The sequence below is a fragment of the Phalacrocorax carbo genome, chromosome 10 (genome assembly GCF_963921805.1).
Source record: "Phalacrocorax carbo chromosome 10, bPhaCar2.1, whole genome shotgun sequence".
NCBI classification, from domain to species: domain Eukaryota; kingdom Metazoa; phylum Chordata; class Aves; order Suliformes; family Phalacrocoracidae; genus Phalacrocorax; species Phalacrocorax carbo.
Window position 1 is genome coordinate 16737627 of NC_087522.1, and position 18582 is coordinate 16756208.

The following is an 18582-nucleotide window of genomic DNA, read 5'->3' on the forward strand; positions in this document are numbered from 1 at the left end:
GCAGAAGCTTTAATCACATAATTACACTCTCCACAGCATAATTTTGTCTACAGTGCACTATACAACAAGACGCTAGAATTAAAGACAACAAGAAAACCAGATTTTCATTTCTGACCTGGATCTTAATTTCATTCTTTTACATTTACATTCAATTGTACAATTTCAAGACTTCATTATAGCTTTATGTACATGATTTCTCCTTCACCTGCCCCTCCTTGGATGGCAAATAATTTAAGCCTGTAATAATTTGACACAGAATAAGCTGCATCACCTAGCAGCACTCTATGTGACAGCCCTTAGCCAGCCAACAGAGTTAAATAATTTCACCAATATATACACAAAGATTCATGCAACATGAAATATAGTCAAGTCACAGAAGTGAAGTTTGGATCTACATTTGCCTTCATTTTTACAGATTCCCCATGAAGTCTTCTGTTTAGCAAGCTTTTTACTGTGAGCCTCACAAATCTCCATCAGCTGGTCTCTTTGGCTGGGGACCAGCAGACCCTGAAGCCACCTTCTTTTAGGGGTAGAAGCAGAATGGCAAAAACCAGCAACAGAAGAGAATACCAAGAAAACAAGTTTCCAAAGTCACATTAGGGAGTCACCTAGCTCCAATTCTACTTTATTCTTCTTAACCAACTAAAATCGTGGAGCAAACAGTCCAGGAAGCTGCAGGACTGCGGGAAGGTGAGAACACTGCATCCGCTGCATTGTACACCATGAACCTCAGGGACACAGTTTAAGTGGCCCCTGACAGGAAACCTGGAACTGCACAAAGCATTCAAAGGTGCAGTAGGAACACCAGAAGTTTACAGAAGGCTCTCTCTTATTCTTTGCTCCTTTCCTAACTACTCCTCACATTTTATGTGGATTTTTTGCAGTGTTACTGCAACCTGAGCTTTTTCACTGAGGTGATTTCTTCACTGAACTATCTGCCGTAATTCCAAAAGCTCTTTTCAGAGAAGTTATGTACTATATAAGGGCTGTCTGGCCTTACATGCATTACTTTACATCTATCTATGCTGAATTTCATCTGCTGTCTTATCAGACAGTTAACTGGTATCCAGAGACCTTGCTGCAACTGTTCCTTTTTCCCACAGACTTCAAGAGTAACTGGGCAAAAACAGCTTCATTCCCCATACTCTAACTGGCTATTAAATCCTCAAAGACATTCCATTTTATCCCATGAAAACTTAGTTTCAACACTTTTTTTAAACATCTATGGTTAGATAATATGTGATGAGCGATACTGAGGGATACATGGTGAGGGATGACGATACTGAGAGGGGATATCATAGTCTAAAATTGAGACAGGGAGAAGTAAATAGGAAAAAGCTGTTTAACATCTCTCCATCATAAGACCTGTGAGACATCTCATGATACTAGAAGGGGCAAAGTTCAAGAGAAATAGAAAGAAACACAGAAACTAGTTAAGCCATGGACCTCCTTATCAGAGGATGTTGTGGTTGCTAAATATTTACTCTGGCTCACAGGATCATGGACTAATTCCGGGAAGTGAGATCAGCTGAAGGCTGTTGAATATACAGAAACCACCTCCAGAGCTGCAGGAAGCTGGGGAACATTTCTGGGAATATCACTGCTCTTTTGCTCTATTCTGCTCTGCCCTGAACAGCGACTGTGAGCTACGGCCCCAAAATGGGAACCCAAAAGTTATCCAGTATCCCACAGAACTGCAGCCCTTTTTTTCCCCCATAATTATTGGCAAAAGAAAGACAATCCCACCTCATATTTTGTAAGAAAGTTATGAATTTTTACAGACACACACCTTGCTTTATATCTATCCTATTTATATCAAAGATTAATAGGATGTTTTCTAGTCTGGTTGAGGTCAGCTTGTAGCTTTGGAGTTCATTTATTTTTGCTAGAGGCTGTGACTACTCTAGAGCTTTGAAATGGTTTCACGTTTCCTTGTAAAGGACACATTGACCATCCTTTGGTCAAATAACTGTAGCTGGTTTATATTTTACAGTACAGCCACAAAAATCACATCTAATAATTCATTAAATCTCACATAATTATTCCACTTCTCCCTGAGCTGCTGAGATAGGCTGGATCTACCATTCAGTTCAAATCCTGCTAGGCTAAAAATGTATAAAGGCTCTTCGTGTATTAAAAAGAAGAAACAATCAATCCAATCCTCCCCAAAAGCTTCCCCATACTTTCACTTCTATTCCAATATAAAGCGAAGAGAGTTTGCTAAAAACAGCCAGGCAGTTAGCTAGTATGAAGCTAACATATTATCTGCAGTTGCAGATAAAACTTGGTGAAAGCTGTCTTAATTCCCTAAATTCAACACTGGCTTAAAAGAGACAGCCATTGTAACACTGGTAAATTTGTTAGCACTGGAGGTACTGGCAACTGAACTGTCTTGGTCCTAAAGCCATTGCTTTTTGTTCCACACCAATGATGGAGTTTGGGGACAAGATGAAGACTCTCAAATCTATTTTCTGAAATAATAAAGAAGAAATATTCTAGTTCTCTCCAGTAGAGTCAAAAAAGGTCCCAGGAACTAGATGTTGATTACCTCTAAACTGTCAGTTTAATAATATTCCATTACTACAGCAGCAATAGCGTTACAGTCAAGATGACCTGGCTATTGATTCCTGCTTCATAAAATACAGGCATTTCATTCAAAATGCAAGGGAATTTTGAACTATAAAAAGATTCATACAGTTGTGGCTTTGTACAAAGCAACTTTCTAAAAGGACATGTTGGGTCTTGCCTGAAATACCTCAGCACCATCTACAGGAAACCAAGGGCTAGACAGCACCTCTAGAGCAACCATGATAATTCAAGAGGCTTTTGACTGGAATTGCAGAAATCAACAGACACTAGGAAATGCTGGCTTGAGTGAATCTCATATGGAGAGCTGGGTTCCCATCTGCAATTCAAAGCGCTCTCTCCACTTTACTATGCCGTGCCCCTATGCCAAAGGCTATGCCAGAAATCTCTGTAAATTTAGAACAGCACATTGTCGCTGCATGCATCTGAAGACTTGCCATTCCCAGCAGTCTTTTCTCCTCTACAAGAAACAGACCAAATCTTTCTATTCCTGTTAGGTCATTCTCACTGCTCCACCATCTCTAGGTAGCCCAAATCCTTCTTGAAATGTGGTGCCCAAAACTGGATACAACATTCATTACAGCAGGGGCTTTACAATCCTGAGCAGGACTGTTTCCCGTCTTACAGACAAGACTTTCATTTTAGGCGTTCTTGTCTATTTGCTTTTTCTGCAACCCCATTTCACTTGTGACTAACTGTCATTTCATAGAAGACCACACAGGCTTCACTCCAGATCTGTTGCCACACAGGTTCTTCATCTTGGAGTTGCAGAATAAAATCCTATGTCTAGACAATTTCTTCTACCTTACCAAAAATAATTTTAATTCTATGCCTGCCTGGCAAGGTGCTGCACGCCCTCTCAGCTGATCTGACTGCAGGTGTAATAAGCATACTTCCTATTCTCTCATATGAAGCATTAATAGAAAAATACTGCAGAACACCCCTGATTACCTAGCCAGCCAACAACACTGTTAACTACTCTTCAAATAGAGCTTTCCAATCCAATGCACAGACATTTTATATTTTTACCAACACCTTATTTCTTACATTTGCTTATGACAATGTCATGCAAAAGTGTCAAAATATAACTTGCACCACCTCTCTCCCACTCAAAATGCCTAAATGAGGGAGACACTACCTTATTTTACATCTGGGGGCAGCACCTATGTGTGTTTCTCCATGGTCAGTCTAGTCCTCCTTATGTCATGGAAGGGTTGTATTAGCACACTCCATGAGCTTGGGCTGTATGTTCCTCCAGTCACAGCTAAATGCCACAAGATGTCACTGTGTCACTAAGATGTTTGGAGACAAGATCAGGGTTTGCCCAGTCACAAATACATAGCCCCAGAGGAACAGAAAATAGAAGTAGTAGGTGAAGTTTAATATTAGAATTACAGGCTACATAAAAAGTGCCTTCTTTTAAACTTCAGTACAGGTTCTGTGCTAGTTGTATCAAACAATAAAAACATTCCTTCCAAAGAGCTGAAATTCACAGCTCCTGAACATAACAAAGAACAGCTTATTGCAAGTTTTCTAACGTGCTTTGCAATCATTAAATTATTTAGGCTCCCAGTGCCTTACTTCACAGGGTTTTGCGATTATTCCCTTGGTGCAAGGGGAACCACAATCTAGAGAGGCTAAAGGGTTTGTCTAATACCATACAATGTGATCTACAGTCAATCAAGAAACTCCAGAGAAATTCTCCCAAGCCCTGACAAACACCCTAATGAAGGGGTACATCATGTGCCTCCCCACCAAAACCTTGTGTGCTCCTCTGTCAAGGCCTTTCACCAGGTGCATATCCTGAATGGAGGTGTCTGCTCTGCATGAGGAGTCAGCACTGACAAGCTGTCAGAGCAGAAGTACGCTGGAGGACATTGGTGCCGGCTCTTGCTGAAATTCAACACTAACTCCATGCTCCTTTGAAATACTTGCCAGAACTTCTAATCCAGTCAAGAAAAAGCATGTTACACTTCCCATTCTGCTGGAAGTCTTACCACCTAATCCAAATTCACTGTCCAGACATGCAGTGTGACCAAATGAAGCCAGGGCAATATCTGACTTGCCCTCAGTGCTAGATGCAGAATTCTTCTCTTAGCTGCAGGTTTAGAGCACTTCTACACCAATATGATATTCATATTATGCAATTTTTCAATACTACAATTCACTTGTCATTATGTGCCTCTGTGCTAGGGAAGAACAAAACAATTCTTGAAGCTGTGACAGACATAACCAACTTTTAAGAACCATCATGTATCCAAAGGGAGACCAAGGTAATGATTAGGAGAGCATTTCTGCAAACTTTTTACCTGACAGCTAGCCTTCACATCACTCCACCTGGTCTAAAACCCAAATCCCAAAGAGTCAACAGCATGAAGAAGTGGGTAATATCCTAAGGAACAAGGCCAAGAGGTTTCAGTGAGAAGTAGCACAAAGGTCTTTTCCAACCTAAATGATTCTATGATTCTATGATTCTATGAGCTGGGAAGAAAATTCACTTACCTGTCATACGTCTCTTTGAGATCTCTAGCCAGTTTGCACTTGGGTAAGATGTGATGAAAAGGTGACTGCGGCCCTTCTGTGGCTATGGAAAATTTCAAAACAAGAAAGCAAACAACTGATTTCAAAGCAAAGAGAATTTCCTCTTCTCCCACAAGGTATCAACCAGTATCTTAGGGACAGAATCCCTACCTTTTAAATCTACAATTATCTTTCAAAGCTTTTACAATAACTTACATTATGTGTTAAAATAATAATAGTGAATTATTGCCAACTTCTAAACCTTAACTCAGTTAAGCACATGTAACTGCGAATTCAACAAGTGATGATTTTAAGTTTTTTTGTTTTATACATGTTAGTTTTAATTTTAAATGCCTACAGCAAGATGATGCATCACTGTCAGAGTTCACCTTAAATAGTGCGTAATATTATAGTAAATTGCTCTGAAGTACAGTCTACAAAAAAGGCTCTGTAACTATTTGCTACCCATGGTAACAACATGTAAGAGTAAAGTTTCCACACAAGAAGCCTGGTGACTCAGCACACAGCATTACAGCATGGGAAACTTTCTCTAGGTTGTGTGAAGCAGGCTACATGACTTCTTCCATCTCAGCCTGACAGGCAGTTCCAAACATGATGGTTCAGTGCACATTCTCCAGTGATAGCACTGACTGAGCTAGCAAGGAAAGTAAAGAAGCTACTTCACTTCTAAAGCTGACATCTCTTATAGGGATACTGCTTTTGGATGAAGCAAAATGCAGTCAAAAGCTGTCAGACTGCTAAAGAGCGCCAAAACTTGCTCATACTGACCCCAGCCACAAAAGAAGTAGGAAGGCTCAATCAGCACTTTTCTGAAAAAGTGCCCCTGGACGAACATATTCCTGCACAAAGCTAATCTCAGCACTCACCTTCTGACATGGCAGACACTTCATCCTGAATAGCTAAGATCAGCTTAGCCTCCCTGGTCAGGTATTGGCAGCGGCGCTCTTCATGCTGTAAGACTATGGCGATTCTTCGGGAGAGGTTGTGTAAGCAGTTTATCACGGATGGATCTGCATTGGCCTACAGGCAACACAGAAAAGAAACGGGTCAGTCCTTCAGCCACAATCATGTATATGGAACTACAGTGATGGATAAGTAGTCAAAATAATTATCGTCAGTAGATATCAAAAGTCAGCCTCTCTGGCAACTGGCAACAGAAAGGAATTTTCTCTACCAGCAACATGCAGAAGCTCAGAGATGTCCAAAGGTAAAGAGAAGGCTCAGGGATTTCTAAGCTTGTCTACGCACATCAAATGAACACAGCACCTGGAGTATGATACTTCGATCTGGCTTATTTTTTCCAGTTGTTAATGGGCCTTCTGCTAACAGAGAGACCAAAGAACTCAATTTCCCACAGGGAGAAAAGAAAGTGTCGAGCTATTTGAAAAGGCAGAATATCACAATGTTCGGGTTAAATTCACTGGGAATATAAGGACTGCAGTGCCTTTAAGATAGCCCATTCACTCGACGTTGCTATACTGAGGTTTGCCTTACATACTGACAAGACAGTAATTAGGTAAGAATTATGAGCACATGATCAACAATTTGATCCTAAACCAGAATGAATTTGGATTTACGCTCCCAAACATTTCACAAATATGGCTTATTACTAACACTGTATTCGTGCAAGTCCCAGAATGAAAGTGCTGGAAAAATCTATCGTGTAAGCACAGCTGCCAAGGGGGGGGAGGGACTCAGTGGCTCCTGTCTGAATAAGCAGCTGCTTCATGTTTGTTAAGGCATTTAAAGGAATTTAAGGTTCTAGCAAGCAATAACTTGGCATGTGAACTAGCAAACCATGAGTCATCATTTTTGGATACCACTCTTCCTGCTGAGTCACGACACGTCGGTAACCCTGAAGCTTAAACACAACAGGATCAGTGCTGATTATAGCATCTGGGACTTTGCCCACTCTGTCTGCCCACTGCAGATGGACTCTCATCTTTATCTCAGAATGCCTCCGCCCATCCTTTGCAGTGCACTACACCATTCTAGGAAAAAATTTCCACTTGCTTCTTACACAGCACTTTCCAGAAACTTGACAGCTCTCTATGAACTAAAAGTGTCTCATCTGGCAAATACGATTTAGTACTGCATTTCACACACAATTACATCAGTATCATCACAGTGGTCAAAATGCATAAAAGCAAGTTTTCCTAGGAGAACCACTGGAAATTAGATTCTAGGAAAATATATGCTAGAGATAGCCTTTATTGCACTTCACCAAGCTTTCACAATATTGTGAATGAAGGAGCATTCATTTTAACACTTCTGCTTCCACATGACTCAACGTGCATGAATGTTTGTCTTTACAAGTGCACCTGTACACACTTACCTACAACCAAAGCATGATGCTTTACCAATAAACCAAAACAGCAAAACTCTTGAAGCTAATGTCTCTTAATGTGTGAAATCTAAAATCAACTGCTGTATTGCAAATTTAGCACCTCCCGACCTAAGAAAGTCCCAAAGCACAAGAACACCAGATCCCCAGCAGAACTCAGTGAAAAATTTCTTGCTTGATTCAGACTGATTGCTGGGATAATTTTCTTGCGTGAAACCCTGCTCTTCAACTGAGGACCACGGCCATGTCCATGTTAGTCACCACTGGAAAGCCAGTGGTAAGAAAAGCACTAGTGCTAAAAGGGGTAAAAAAAAGGTCATTTCACAAGCAGGGAGCTGGAGGCTTTTAAACCATGACATTATATCCATTCGAGCAAAAATCAACCATTTCCATACAGATAGCTACTGTAACTCCCCATTTTATTTTTAAGATGTTTCTTCATACATGTACATGCCACAAAAATTATATGATGGCTCCACAGATGCAACCTGTGGCCTGGGAAGAGAAAACCAGAGCTCAGAAATCAAATCATTCTAGAACATAACGAGTTTTCTACATTTTTTTACTACCCAGTTGGCCAAGCTAGGATCCCTTCAAACAGATACCAACATCTAGTCAATAGAGTAGGCCTGGAAAAAATTCCAAGCTACATATTTGCTCCATATTTGCTACATATTTACTACGTATTTGCTCCAGATTCTTGCTGAGCATCAAAATCTACTTACTCTTCACTTGTACTTTCTTATTTAGAATGCTACAGCCACCTGGCACTCTCCCTTTACAATGATCTCATTGCTAAGAGGAGGCCGCTTTCAAACACTGTCCATTTAATTATAAAAAAAAAGCTTAGAGGCACTGAGCAAAGGCACATGTCTCTGTACCATACAGCATAAGTAGGGGCTCAAAACAGTGCTGTTCTGAGCCAGAGTAGGTTTCTGAATGACTCCGCACTGAGCAAGCTGGGATTGACCAAGGCCATGGTGGGGACCTGACTCTTAAGGCTGGCCAAGCATGAACCACTGTCCACACTGCCTGCTGCCTCTGCTTCTGGCGCAGAACTGACTACCAAGGCCCGAGCTGCCTGGAGTCACCAGGGCTTGGCAACGTGCTACTGCAGCTGTACGGATTTGGTCCTATCCCAGGCGGGAGTAGAGCAGTCACGTACAGAGAGCATCATCTGACACACAGGACAGTCAGACCCAGGCTGCCTTCTTGCACAGCTTAGTTGGACAAGCCTCAACTGCAGGGTCTCAAAAAATCACAGCAGATTACCAGCTCACTAATAACAGAAGACAAGACACATACAGCACTTGCAACTAGGTTCATATCTGTTTTGGAAATTGGTTTCCTGAATGCCTTTACACTCTGGGAATTTAAAACCAAAAACCCTAGAAAAATGTCCTGAAGAGAACAACTGTACCTGTTTTCCACTGGGCTGGAAAACTTTCCTACTTTTCACTGTCATAGTCTATATTGTTTAGGTTTGTTATTTCAAATTAAAATATCCCAATGAAATCAGGCACTGAATGTTTTACAAGAGATTACTGGCATGTGAGCCTGCTGAATTCTCTTATATGTCTGAAGCACATCCCACTGTCAGATGGAATGAAGACAGTCCTTACCCTTAGTGCAAACACCACGTTGAAGAGAATCATAGTGGGCATCTCTCTCTTCGGTGAGGGATCAGTTTTGGATACCTGGAATATATATTTTAAAAAATCCCATAGGCTAGCGTCAGTTGGATCCAATAACAACGGGAAAAATTAAAAAAAAAAAGAGAAAAGCCTAACTCAGTCAAATAACAAGTCTGATGAGAAAAGAGAACAGACAAATCAAAGTATACCATCAGATCGGACTTGTGAAAAATAAAACTATGGTTTTCTTTTTATTGAACTGTCACAGTCACCCTACAACACTGCCTTTTCTGAGAATCTGTGAAGACTTAAACCAAAGCATTTTGGTCATGACCATCTAAATGAGTATCAGTTAAGATAGCACTCTTCCTAGGTGTCTTTACTATTGCATTTTAGCATCATTAAGGACCCTAGGTTTCAATTCCTTAGCACAATTGTCATATATATTGTTAACTGAAGAGAAATCCATAGATCTGTCATCCCAGGCCACAGATATTCTTTCCTTTCCTAAAATCTCCATTTGGATTGTGTCATGGTACAAACTGTTGCTTTTAATCAGAAAAAAAAAAATGCTCTAGAACTGCAGTACTAAAAAGTTTGATTTTCCCTTCCTGCAGGATTTCAAACACTTTATCCAGCCCCCCTGATTCTTTCTGCAGAGGTTCACCCCTAATGCAGGTATAGACTTTCTGGTAGGGAGGAATGGTGGAAGCCAAGATGAGCAAGTTGAATTTGCACATCTGAGACCACCAACTCTGAATCGAGCAAATGTCACCGCAAGATGGAGCACAAAATCCAGAGGACATTCCTGTCACCCCAAAGCTCCCTGCTGAACACCCATCCAACCCCAAGTGAAACAGCTATAACCTGCCAGCCAAACACCCAGCTAAACTCATATTTGATCTCTACCCAACATATGTGCATATGTGGCTAATGCAGCGTCTGAGATGGGGCAAACGCAGAGAAGTTGGCAACAGCAGAGCTGCATCCACCCTTCCTGACAGGTCCCAAGTACCAGCAACGAACTGCTCAGCAGTGAACTCTGGATTCTGAGTGCTTTTACTCAGTAGTTTTAAAAATTAGAGAAGCTAAAAGAAACTATACATATTTTTGTTTTTTCTGAAGTGTAAGTGAAGTTCTATCAAAAAGACAGTGATAGGAGGATGGTGAAACAATTTACTGTGTTTACTTATTCTCTTGGAGTTACATGTTCCAGGATGCCTTGTGAACCTCAATAAAGACTCAAAAGCATTTCCAAGCGTGGGGATTGATCCTGTTCCTTCCTTAAGATCAAAGAAACTACCACCACTAACATCAGTTGGGATGCAGGCTAGATTTCATATCACCTCTTGTCCAGAAAAAAGAAGAAAAGACTAAGCTGGAGAAGAAAATGCTGAAGGAATTTGAAGAATTCAGAATATTGCTACATAAAAGGCAGTCTGGTACACAGGATTAAATATCCGTGCTCTTGTAACTCCTGAATCTCATCTGAGTAAGAATTTGCTGAGCTGTCCTGTGGATTAACTTACTGCAGTATGAACTCTGAAGAAACCCAGACCAGAGACTGTCAGGTTACTCCGGTCCCTGCCTTTGCTCCATGAGAAAGCAGCTCCATCTAGCTTCCTCCTACATGCAAAAGGGTCCCAAATTTAGACTCAAATGAACTAGCAGAGATGGCTGCCACATCTAGAAGATTCTGGGTTACCTACCAGAGTAATGAGACACACCCAAAAAGAAGATCCTACAGGAAGTAACAAAGAAGTGTTTACAGCACTATACAACTTTGTTTATTTACTCAGATGCAATTTTATTTAGACAAATGGAAAATTATGAGACATTTCATGCAATTAGGATAAAACTGGCTGGCAAGTGGAGAGAATGTACGTGGTGAAAAAATACAATTACAAATTTTCAACCTCATTTATACCACATTTAGTAAGTTGTGCCTTTTGGACAAGATTAGCAAAAGAAAGGAATCTGATACAGTGAGAGAACAGGCCACCACTGACAGGCCCCTGAGGGCACCAAAAGGTCTTAATGGCCCTGACCAGGCCCAATTGGGTCCCCCCACACACACCCTAGCAAGTGACCCAGGAGCCCCATTTAAACTTGGCTCTGGAGTCCCATTTAAGCTCAGTAGAGGCCCTGTAGGTGTGCCTGTCTCCAGCCCTGTCTCCTGGATGGACCTTGGACCTACATCATCGTAGGTAGCTTGTATCCTGGATGGACCCTTGTTAAGTGCATTGCAGCCTTGTCCTCCAGCCCTGCCTCTGGTCCTATCTTCTTTCTGCTCCTGGTTGGGCTCCCTGAACAGACCCTGGGCCTGGTTCATTGTCTGCCTAGTCTGGGGCTGGTGATGTACTTGCATAGCTTGGGAACACTTAATTCTGTCTTCCAAAACAGTTTAAGCATTTGAGACTGCATCTTGGTGATCCTCCATCACATTTTTGTAGACTCACGACTGAGTTTCCAAAGTGGAACACCAGCATCTTTTGATGCTTGAGACCAGCTCCTCACTTGGATTAAAGCAGTCTGGTCCTCTAAATATCAAGCAGAAGTTGCCAACAATCTGTTTGCACCTCTAATTATAGATAGAAAGGATGATACAATTGGCAAGCAGATTTTTTTCCCTGAAAAAAACTAACAACTTAGTAAATTTGATGAAAAATGAGACCATGGCAGTTCAGTGACAGAGATCAGTGTTGGATTCAGAAATTACCAAAGCCTAGTTCACTCTTACAGTCTATCAAGAAGGATGGGACAGGGAATATTTTGCACATAAAAGCATGTAAATTCTTTCCTAGATTTAAGCAGGGCTTTTTCCATAGCCTGGGTGGCAACTGCTTTCATTCCAGGCAACTAAAACACAGGCCACAGAACAAGGTCTCAATGAAACAGCAGCCTGACTTTGTCCACAAGAAAATTTTAGACCTCTTTCAAGACCCTACCTATTCCAATCAAGCCATGTGAATAACGTGCAGCACCAGTAAGAGTAAAGAGTTAAAAAAAAGGCTGACATAGTTTCTAGCATTTGTGAAGGTTTTTGGTGTAGGGTTTGGGGTTTTTTATCTGCCATACTAATTAGAGGTGCTAAAAAGCTAGCTTGCAATAACTAATGTGAGAAACAGCTTTTTGAGCTGGACTGTTTAGTGTTACTTCTCTTTACCCATGCTGCTATCCTATCCTACAGTAACCAGGAGGGGGATTTCTCTGAATCACTGTCACAGCTCCCTCAGTTTGCCACTCATTGTACTTATCTGGAAATAAGGAAAAGACAGCTTTGAGCATAAGGAAGTAAAAACAGGATCAAAAGCAAACATGCACATTCTGAATTCTAAGTGTCCTAACTGAGCCAGGCAGTCTGAAAAGAAGACAGGTCCCCTGAGCGGACCTCACACCATACCTGCCCAAGGGCATGCTGAAGCAATGTGGGATGGCCAACAAAGCGAACATTATCAATCTTGAGTTCAAACTTTTTGCCACACATATCTGACTTGGTAGCCAAAATTGTTGCCAGGATGACATCTGAAAACCTTGAAGAGCAGAGACAAGAAGTTATTACAATTTTCAAAAAGCATACCCCCGGAATATTCCTCCAAATACAGATATATTTAACTTATGAGTTCTTAAAGCATTGTGAATTGTGTCTAAATTGCTGTACCTGGAGTTACACCAATTATGGAAAATTAAGAACCCCTTAATTACATCTCTCAGATCATCACAATTATAAAACAGGAAGCATTCACGACAAAGACTGCAGGGTCATGCTTATTTAATTACATGCTCAGCAAAATACATTGGAAAGATTAGATGCAGTTCACTTGAATATAAAAACAGCTCAAGTTAGCCATTGCCTGGATTTAGCTGCAGGTTAATGAACTTACTAAGCAAATATATATCACCACAGCCTGTCACTCAAGCACAACAGAGATCTTTAAGCCACCCACTATGGCAGAGGGGAAGGCAAGAAAGAGCTGATTCAGTTAGAAGGAACATACATCCAACACTTGCCCCTCCTTCCCCAAATCTCATCAGCGAGACTGAAAGTTACTTAACAAATCTGAACCTACGGTCAACAGACCACCGGCACCCTTCCAAGAGCTGCCTGGCCTCACCTCAGCTTTCTCATTTAATAAAATGAACTGAGACAAATTTGTGACAGGCTAGGCCCTTCCCAACACCAGCCGCAGTGTCACTGGATTCTCTGGGCTGGTGGTGGGAAGAGGGCAGCTGCGAGGCATGAGGGCAAGTATCTACAAGGAGTCTGTCCTGTAAAATACAGCTACCGCTGCAAAACCAGGTAAGAATCTAGTGTGACAAGGGGGGAATTCTGCAACCGCTCTTTCTGATGACCTTGCAAAATTGGTCTGGTCTCTACATCCACTCTTCTTCCTCAGGGTGTCCCGTGAGACAGTGGAGCTCAAATCCACAGGGAAGAAGACTTCAGTGAGCTGCTGGAGGGAACTTGTTCTAGAATGCAGGCAGTGCAAGGTTTGATATTAGCAAGTTCACTCCTCATCTGATTTCTTGGAGGCTCCCATTTGACCAAATGAATTTCAAACCAGTTTCTGATGAGACCAGTTTTTTAAGAATGGAAGTATTTATTCCATTTTCTTTATTTACATTCAGGGATGTGTGTCCCTGTCAGACCATCCCCCTCCACCAGGCAGATGTCCCAGATAACCCAGTATCACTCAGAGAAAAGGGCAGGCATGGGTGTGCGCTGCGCTCACCTTATCTCTTGGCTGCAAGCAAGCCCTCAATGCCCAGAGAAGGAATTAATGTACCATATTCCTGGTTCACTCCGAGTGTGTTATGGTGCACAACAGAGATGAAGACAAATGCACACAGCTGGGTCTTTTGTGTATATCCATTTGCATATGACCCAAGGGGCATTTCTTTTATTAGACCTATCTGTACTGAAGATGCAGGACAACACAGGGGCTTTACGAGCTGTCAGAGCCGCTGGTGTTTGTACAAACAGGTCATCCTGACCACAGTACGCTGCTTACATTTGGCTTATGGAAGGAGCAGCTCTGTACAAACTTCCAGATCCCTGGACACTCTGCTCCAAACATAGCTAAGGGCAAGCAGAGAGATGGGGAGACTAGCCAGAGACTCCTGGGGCCACTGAGCCCACACTCCTCAGCCACCATGCTGCACTGGGCTGCACAACACACAGAGTTTGTGAAGAAAGGGCTCACTCATCCTCAAATAGGACGTGGATTGTCAGTCATTGGAGATCACATTCAAAATAGGAAAAAAGTCACCATGACAGCAGTGAGCTTTTCCTCTTCTATTTGTGCTGTTCAGCCACGTTTGTTAATAGGCTCATCATGAAGCCAGGAAGACTGTAATAGCAATGGATCCAAAATAAGCGTATGTTTTGGGGAGTGGAGGGAGAAGGAGGCAAATCAGAAAATGCCTGCTTGCTGGTAAGAGATGAGTTACTCTTCCCTCCTCCAGCTTTGGCAAAGAATATCTTGGGAGCTAGAAAACTGATCATTATAATGACTTTCACCACCATTAAGATTTGACTTTTACAAGGAATTACACCAGCAGATCTTTTAACAGACAAATGTGGTGCTGAACATAACAGTTCAGCAGTTCTGCAGGAGAGCTCACGACACCAACAGCCCTGTCTGCCCCACCTTGTATGTGACTCTGTGGGGAGCAGGAGATTAAAAGGTTGATTTTGTAAAGTCCTCAGAACCTTCTCACTAGCTAGTCCTCACTATCTTCTCTTTCTGGGAGAGTACTGCAGCTGCACTAGATGACACGCTCAGGAAAGATAACCCTGCAATGGGTTACAGGGGTGCTACCTGATGGGTACTGACACTGGGTATCTCCACAGGCTCTCGCAAGAGTGAACTAGACTCCAGCCCCATTCCCGTTGTCTGACAGCCTAGATTTATTCGTTTTGCTGGTTTGGTTTTTTTTCCCCCCCCCAACGAACTATATAATTTATACATTTCTTAGGCCTCAGGATGAGAGGGAGATTGAGAGACAGCAGGTACTTTATTTCCATCATTTCAATTCATCATCTCGTATTAGAAATTAACACTTTTACTTTAGATATTTTACTACTGATTTTCTAATCTCTGGGGTATACTAAGATGACCTAAAAATACTGACTTCTCAGAGCCCAAGAGTTTGTTAGTAACCGATTAGGTTTCACAGTTGGGCAGTAACAGTCCCTTCTTTTATGAGATTAGTCTGAGCATTGTGATTTCCCGAGGGAAGCAAACCACTCCTGTACTAAGGAATTCAGCAGGCAGAAACTAAATACAAAAAACAAAAGCTTTGATTTGCCAAAAATGTCTTACTACTCCTATCACAAGCAAAATGTAGCAGCAACAGCAGACAATCCAGCAGTACGATACAAACCACACTAACGCAGAGCACCTGCTGTCACCAGCATCTCCTCTGGAAACTCAGCTGAAACAACAATTACTTTAGCTTTAGCGCATGGAAAAGGAGGGGGAAAGAATCTCAAACACAAATTCAATTTTCCCCAAGAATGGATAATAACTCTTTATATGCCATAGAAATTCAAAGCAAGGTTTTTACAAAGAATTCTTCTTTGAAGTAGTTTAGAATGGGAGCCGAGTATCTAGGTGAGCATCTTTATGTTAATCAGGGACTAGAGATGCAGTTTAATACTTTTGGAGCCCTGGGTAGAGATAAGCACCTTTCCCTCCATACATTCAAAAAGGGGGTATAATGCAGTCATCCAGTTTAGCTTCGTGAGGCACCAAGAACGAGCAACCAGAGCAGCTGCTCAAAGCCAGGTCTCCGAAGAGCTCTCCATAATTACTGTGGGATTAAAGAGTTTACTCACTGATCTGTACTTTTAAGTCATTGCTCATCAGAAAGCAATTTGTTTTAGGGTTCCTTCTTGGAATAACTACAATGCCAAGGCTATACTTGTTGCATTCTCGGAGGATCACAACTTCTCTCAATTCACAGAAGGGACAGTATCACACCCGTTCTGGATACCCTACAGGAAGCACAGAAATGTTAGTAGGACCTTTGTAATTATCCTAGCATAAACCTTTAGCAGTGTTTCCTACAGACACTGTGATTTAGCATATAATTATCTCATCATTCGGTGTAAAACAGAAACCAGAAACAAAGCACAAGTAAAAGGATGGTGAGAAAAGAAAGCCATTCTAGACACAGGTGATTGTTTAGAACATTTGGTCTTACCCCGAAACCAATTGCTCATCAGTTAGAGGACATTGGTCTCTGAAATGGGAACATGACCATAAACACAACACACAAAAAAAAAAAAAAACACAAGAAAATAAACGAGGTAAGTACACAAAATACAAAAAAAAGGATAATATTAAAAACTAGGATGAGCTATTAAGTATTAAACTACTTTAAAGGAAATATAATTATTGAGAAGAGTCAAAAGTTAACGGTAGGTGAATCCCTGGGATATACTGCAGACAACATGGAGAAAACAGGCTAAGGCATTTTAGTCCTCTCGCTAGCACTGGCTGCTGTAATGTGTTCCCCATTGCATTTATAGATCTGTATTTATACCATATTTTTAATTCATGCTTACCTTAAGAGAAAATAGAAGAGATTGCAGCCTGATTTAGAGTAGATGCTAAACTTCAGTTTCTTTTCTGGACACTATTACTAGTATTCTCACCAAAGGAACATCCCATGCAGCCCCAAATGACCCACAGCTCTTCACAATTGCTTCTGGTGCTTCCATATCCCCAAGACTTACAAAAAGAGGATGCCAAACACTTATTGGTGTATGCACAGCCAAGGTTCTGCAAAGGGCCTTGCACACAGAGCCGCTAGGTACAAGTCTGGCCAGAATCACAGCACAACCATCATGTCATTCTCCATCTCTCTCTGCCCCAGGCAATAAGCAGAATCTTAGGAAGAGTAGGCTGAAAAAGTTTTCAAGGCAAAGAATCTGAAAACTTTCTTTACAACAGGCATACAGAGCGAGGCTTGCTCTGTTAACAGCTGTACTCACTTTGATAGCAGAGGACCAAACACTTATTTTCATTTTAACAGTCAACTGCTGCTTTTTCCAAATAACAAGGAAAATAAGGACTTGCTTCCTGAAACAAATTTCCTAAATATACTGAAAAATGAATCTGATAAAAGCTTTATACTGTCCATGTTAGAAAGGGGAGGCAAAATTAAAACCTCCAACAATTATTAATCCAAAACACAGCAGATTTCTACCGGTAATGTTGAAAAGGGAACCCAGAGCAATCCCAAGTGACAAACTATACAGAGGGGGTGATATTGCAGAAAGGGTGTTTAAAGGGATGGATGGATAAATGGAAAAGCACAGGCTTACAGAAAGGAAGCCTTTCAGAACAAATAAAACGACGAACACTGGAGTCCAGTGAAAGAGGGACAGAGGACACAGAAATGTTATCACAGGGGAACTACTGTTTGTTAGAAAGGGACATTCAAGTCCTTGTTTGCCAGGAACTTGACTTTTTTTATAACAGAAACATTTGGCCAATTAACGATATATGCTACTAAAAACTGCAAAGTCTGGTGTAAAATATGTTAGTATATGTGCATCTTCATTAGAATTTTTGCTTGCCGACTATACAACCTTCAGAAAAACTACAAAAACCATTTCAAACCAATTTAACAGAGCATTATCTTATGGCTTCAAAAAAAGTAATTGCTTCACATATTTTTGGGGAGGGTGGGGGGTGGGGAGGGTGGGAAAGGGGCTGGCAAGCATCTCCATAAGCTCTGAGGGGTATGTATTATTGGCAAAGCACTCAAAAACTACAGGACATTTTTGAAGAAAGCAAATAATGAAAGGCTGAAAAGAAGCCATCAAAGAGAGACACTTGGCAGGCAATTTGTTTTGACAGTGACAGATTCTTCTGAATACCTTTTTGTTGCATGGCCACCATCAACACACCTCAACCACTTTCAATGCTTGACTTGCTTTTAAAAGGAAGAAAAATCTATATTCTGAAGACTCAAACACACAGCTCCATTGAGTTGAAATTAACATAAGCAAATACACACCAGTAACCTAGAGGTAGGACTGTCATGAATACGCTGCAGTTGTCTATAAAAACCAGCAAGCATAACAATGACCTGGAAATTTGAATCTGAAGGCTAAAAGAAATCCAGTTATGCATATAAATACACTATATAGAAATGGAGAGTTAAGCCACCTAAACTGACATAATTTTGTCCTTTCTGAAGCCATAAAGAAATACATACAACTCAACTGTTCCAGTAGAGATGAGCATAACAGTAATCGATCTGGGTTCCAATAGCTTAGGAAAAAAGCAATACTGAACCTTATCTAGGATACAATTGGTATTAGATTGCTAGTAAATTAAGGACAACCATCCAGCATAAAAAAGTATTAATCCAACCCTCATGAGAACTATTGCAGCAAAAAGACAAATCTGAAATAACCTTTGCTACCGAACATGAAAACGTGGGAAAGACTCAACCCTT

General features: G+C 41.2%; 1 protein-coding gene across 18 annotated transcripts in view; it reads right to left on the reverse strand.

Annotated features, from left to right (window-relative positions):
• NPRL3 (NPR3 like, GATOR1 complex subunit) overlaps positions 1-18582 on the reverse strand; it is a 47190-nt gene that overhangs the window by 22505 nt on the left and 6103 nt on the right. For 3 of the 18 annotated variants that reach the window (XM_064462003.1, XM_064462007.1, XM_064462011.1), the window contains exons 3-7: positions 16315-16353; positions 12509-12638; positions 9094-9168; positions 5994-6147; positions 5089-5170 (exon numbers count right to left, since the gene is read on the reverse strand). In XM_064462003.1, coding sequence (XP_064318073.1) covers positions 5089-5170; positions 5994-6147; positions 9094-9168; positions 12509-12638; positions 16315-16353 — 480 coding nt within the window. Of the gene's footprint in view, positions 1-5088; positions 5171-5993; positions 6148-6393; positions 6414-6741; positions 6761-9093; positions 9169-12508; positions 12639-13458; positions 13576-15946; positions 16106-16314; positions 16354-18582 lie in introns of those variants that run through there. The other 15 variants (XM_064462004.1, XM_064462009.1, XM_064462013.1 and 12 more) reach the window with 11 other exon arrangements.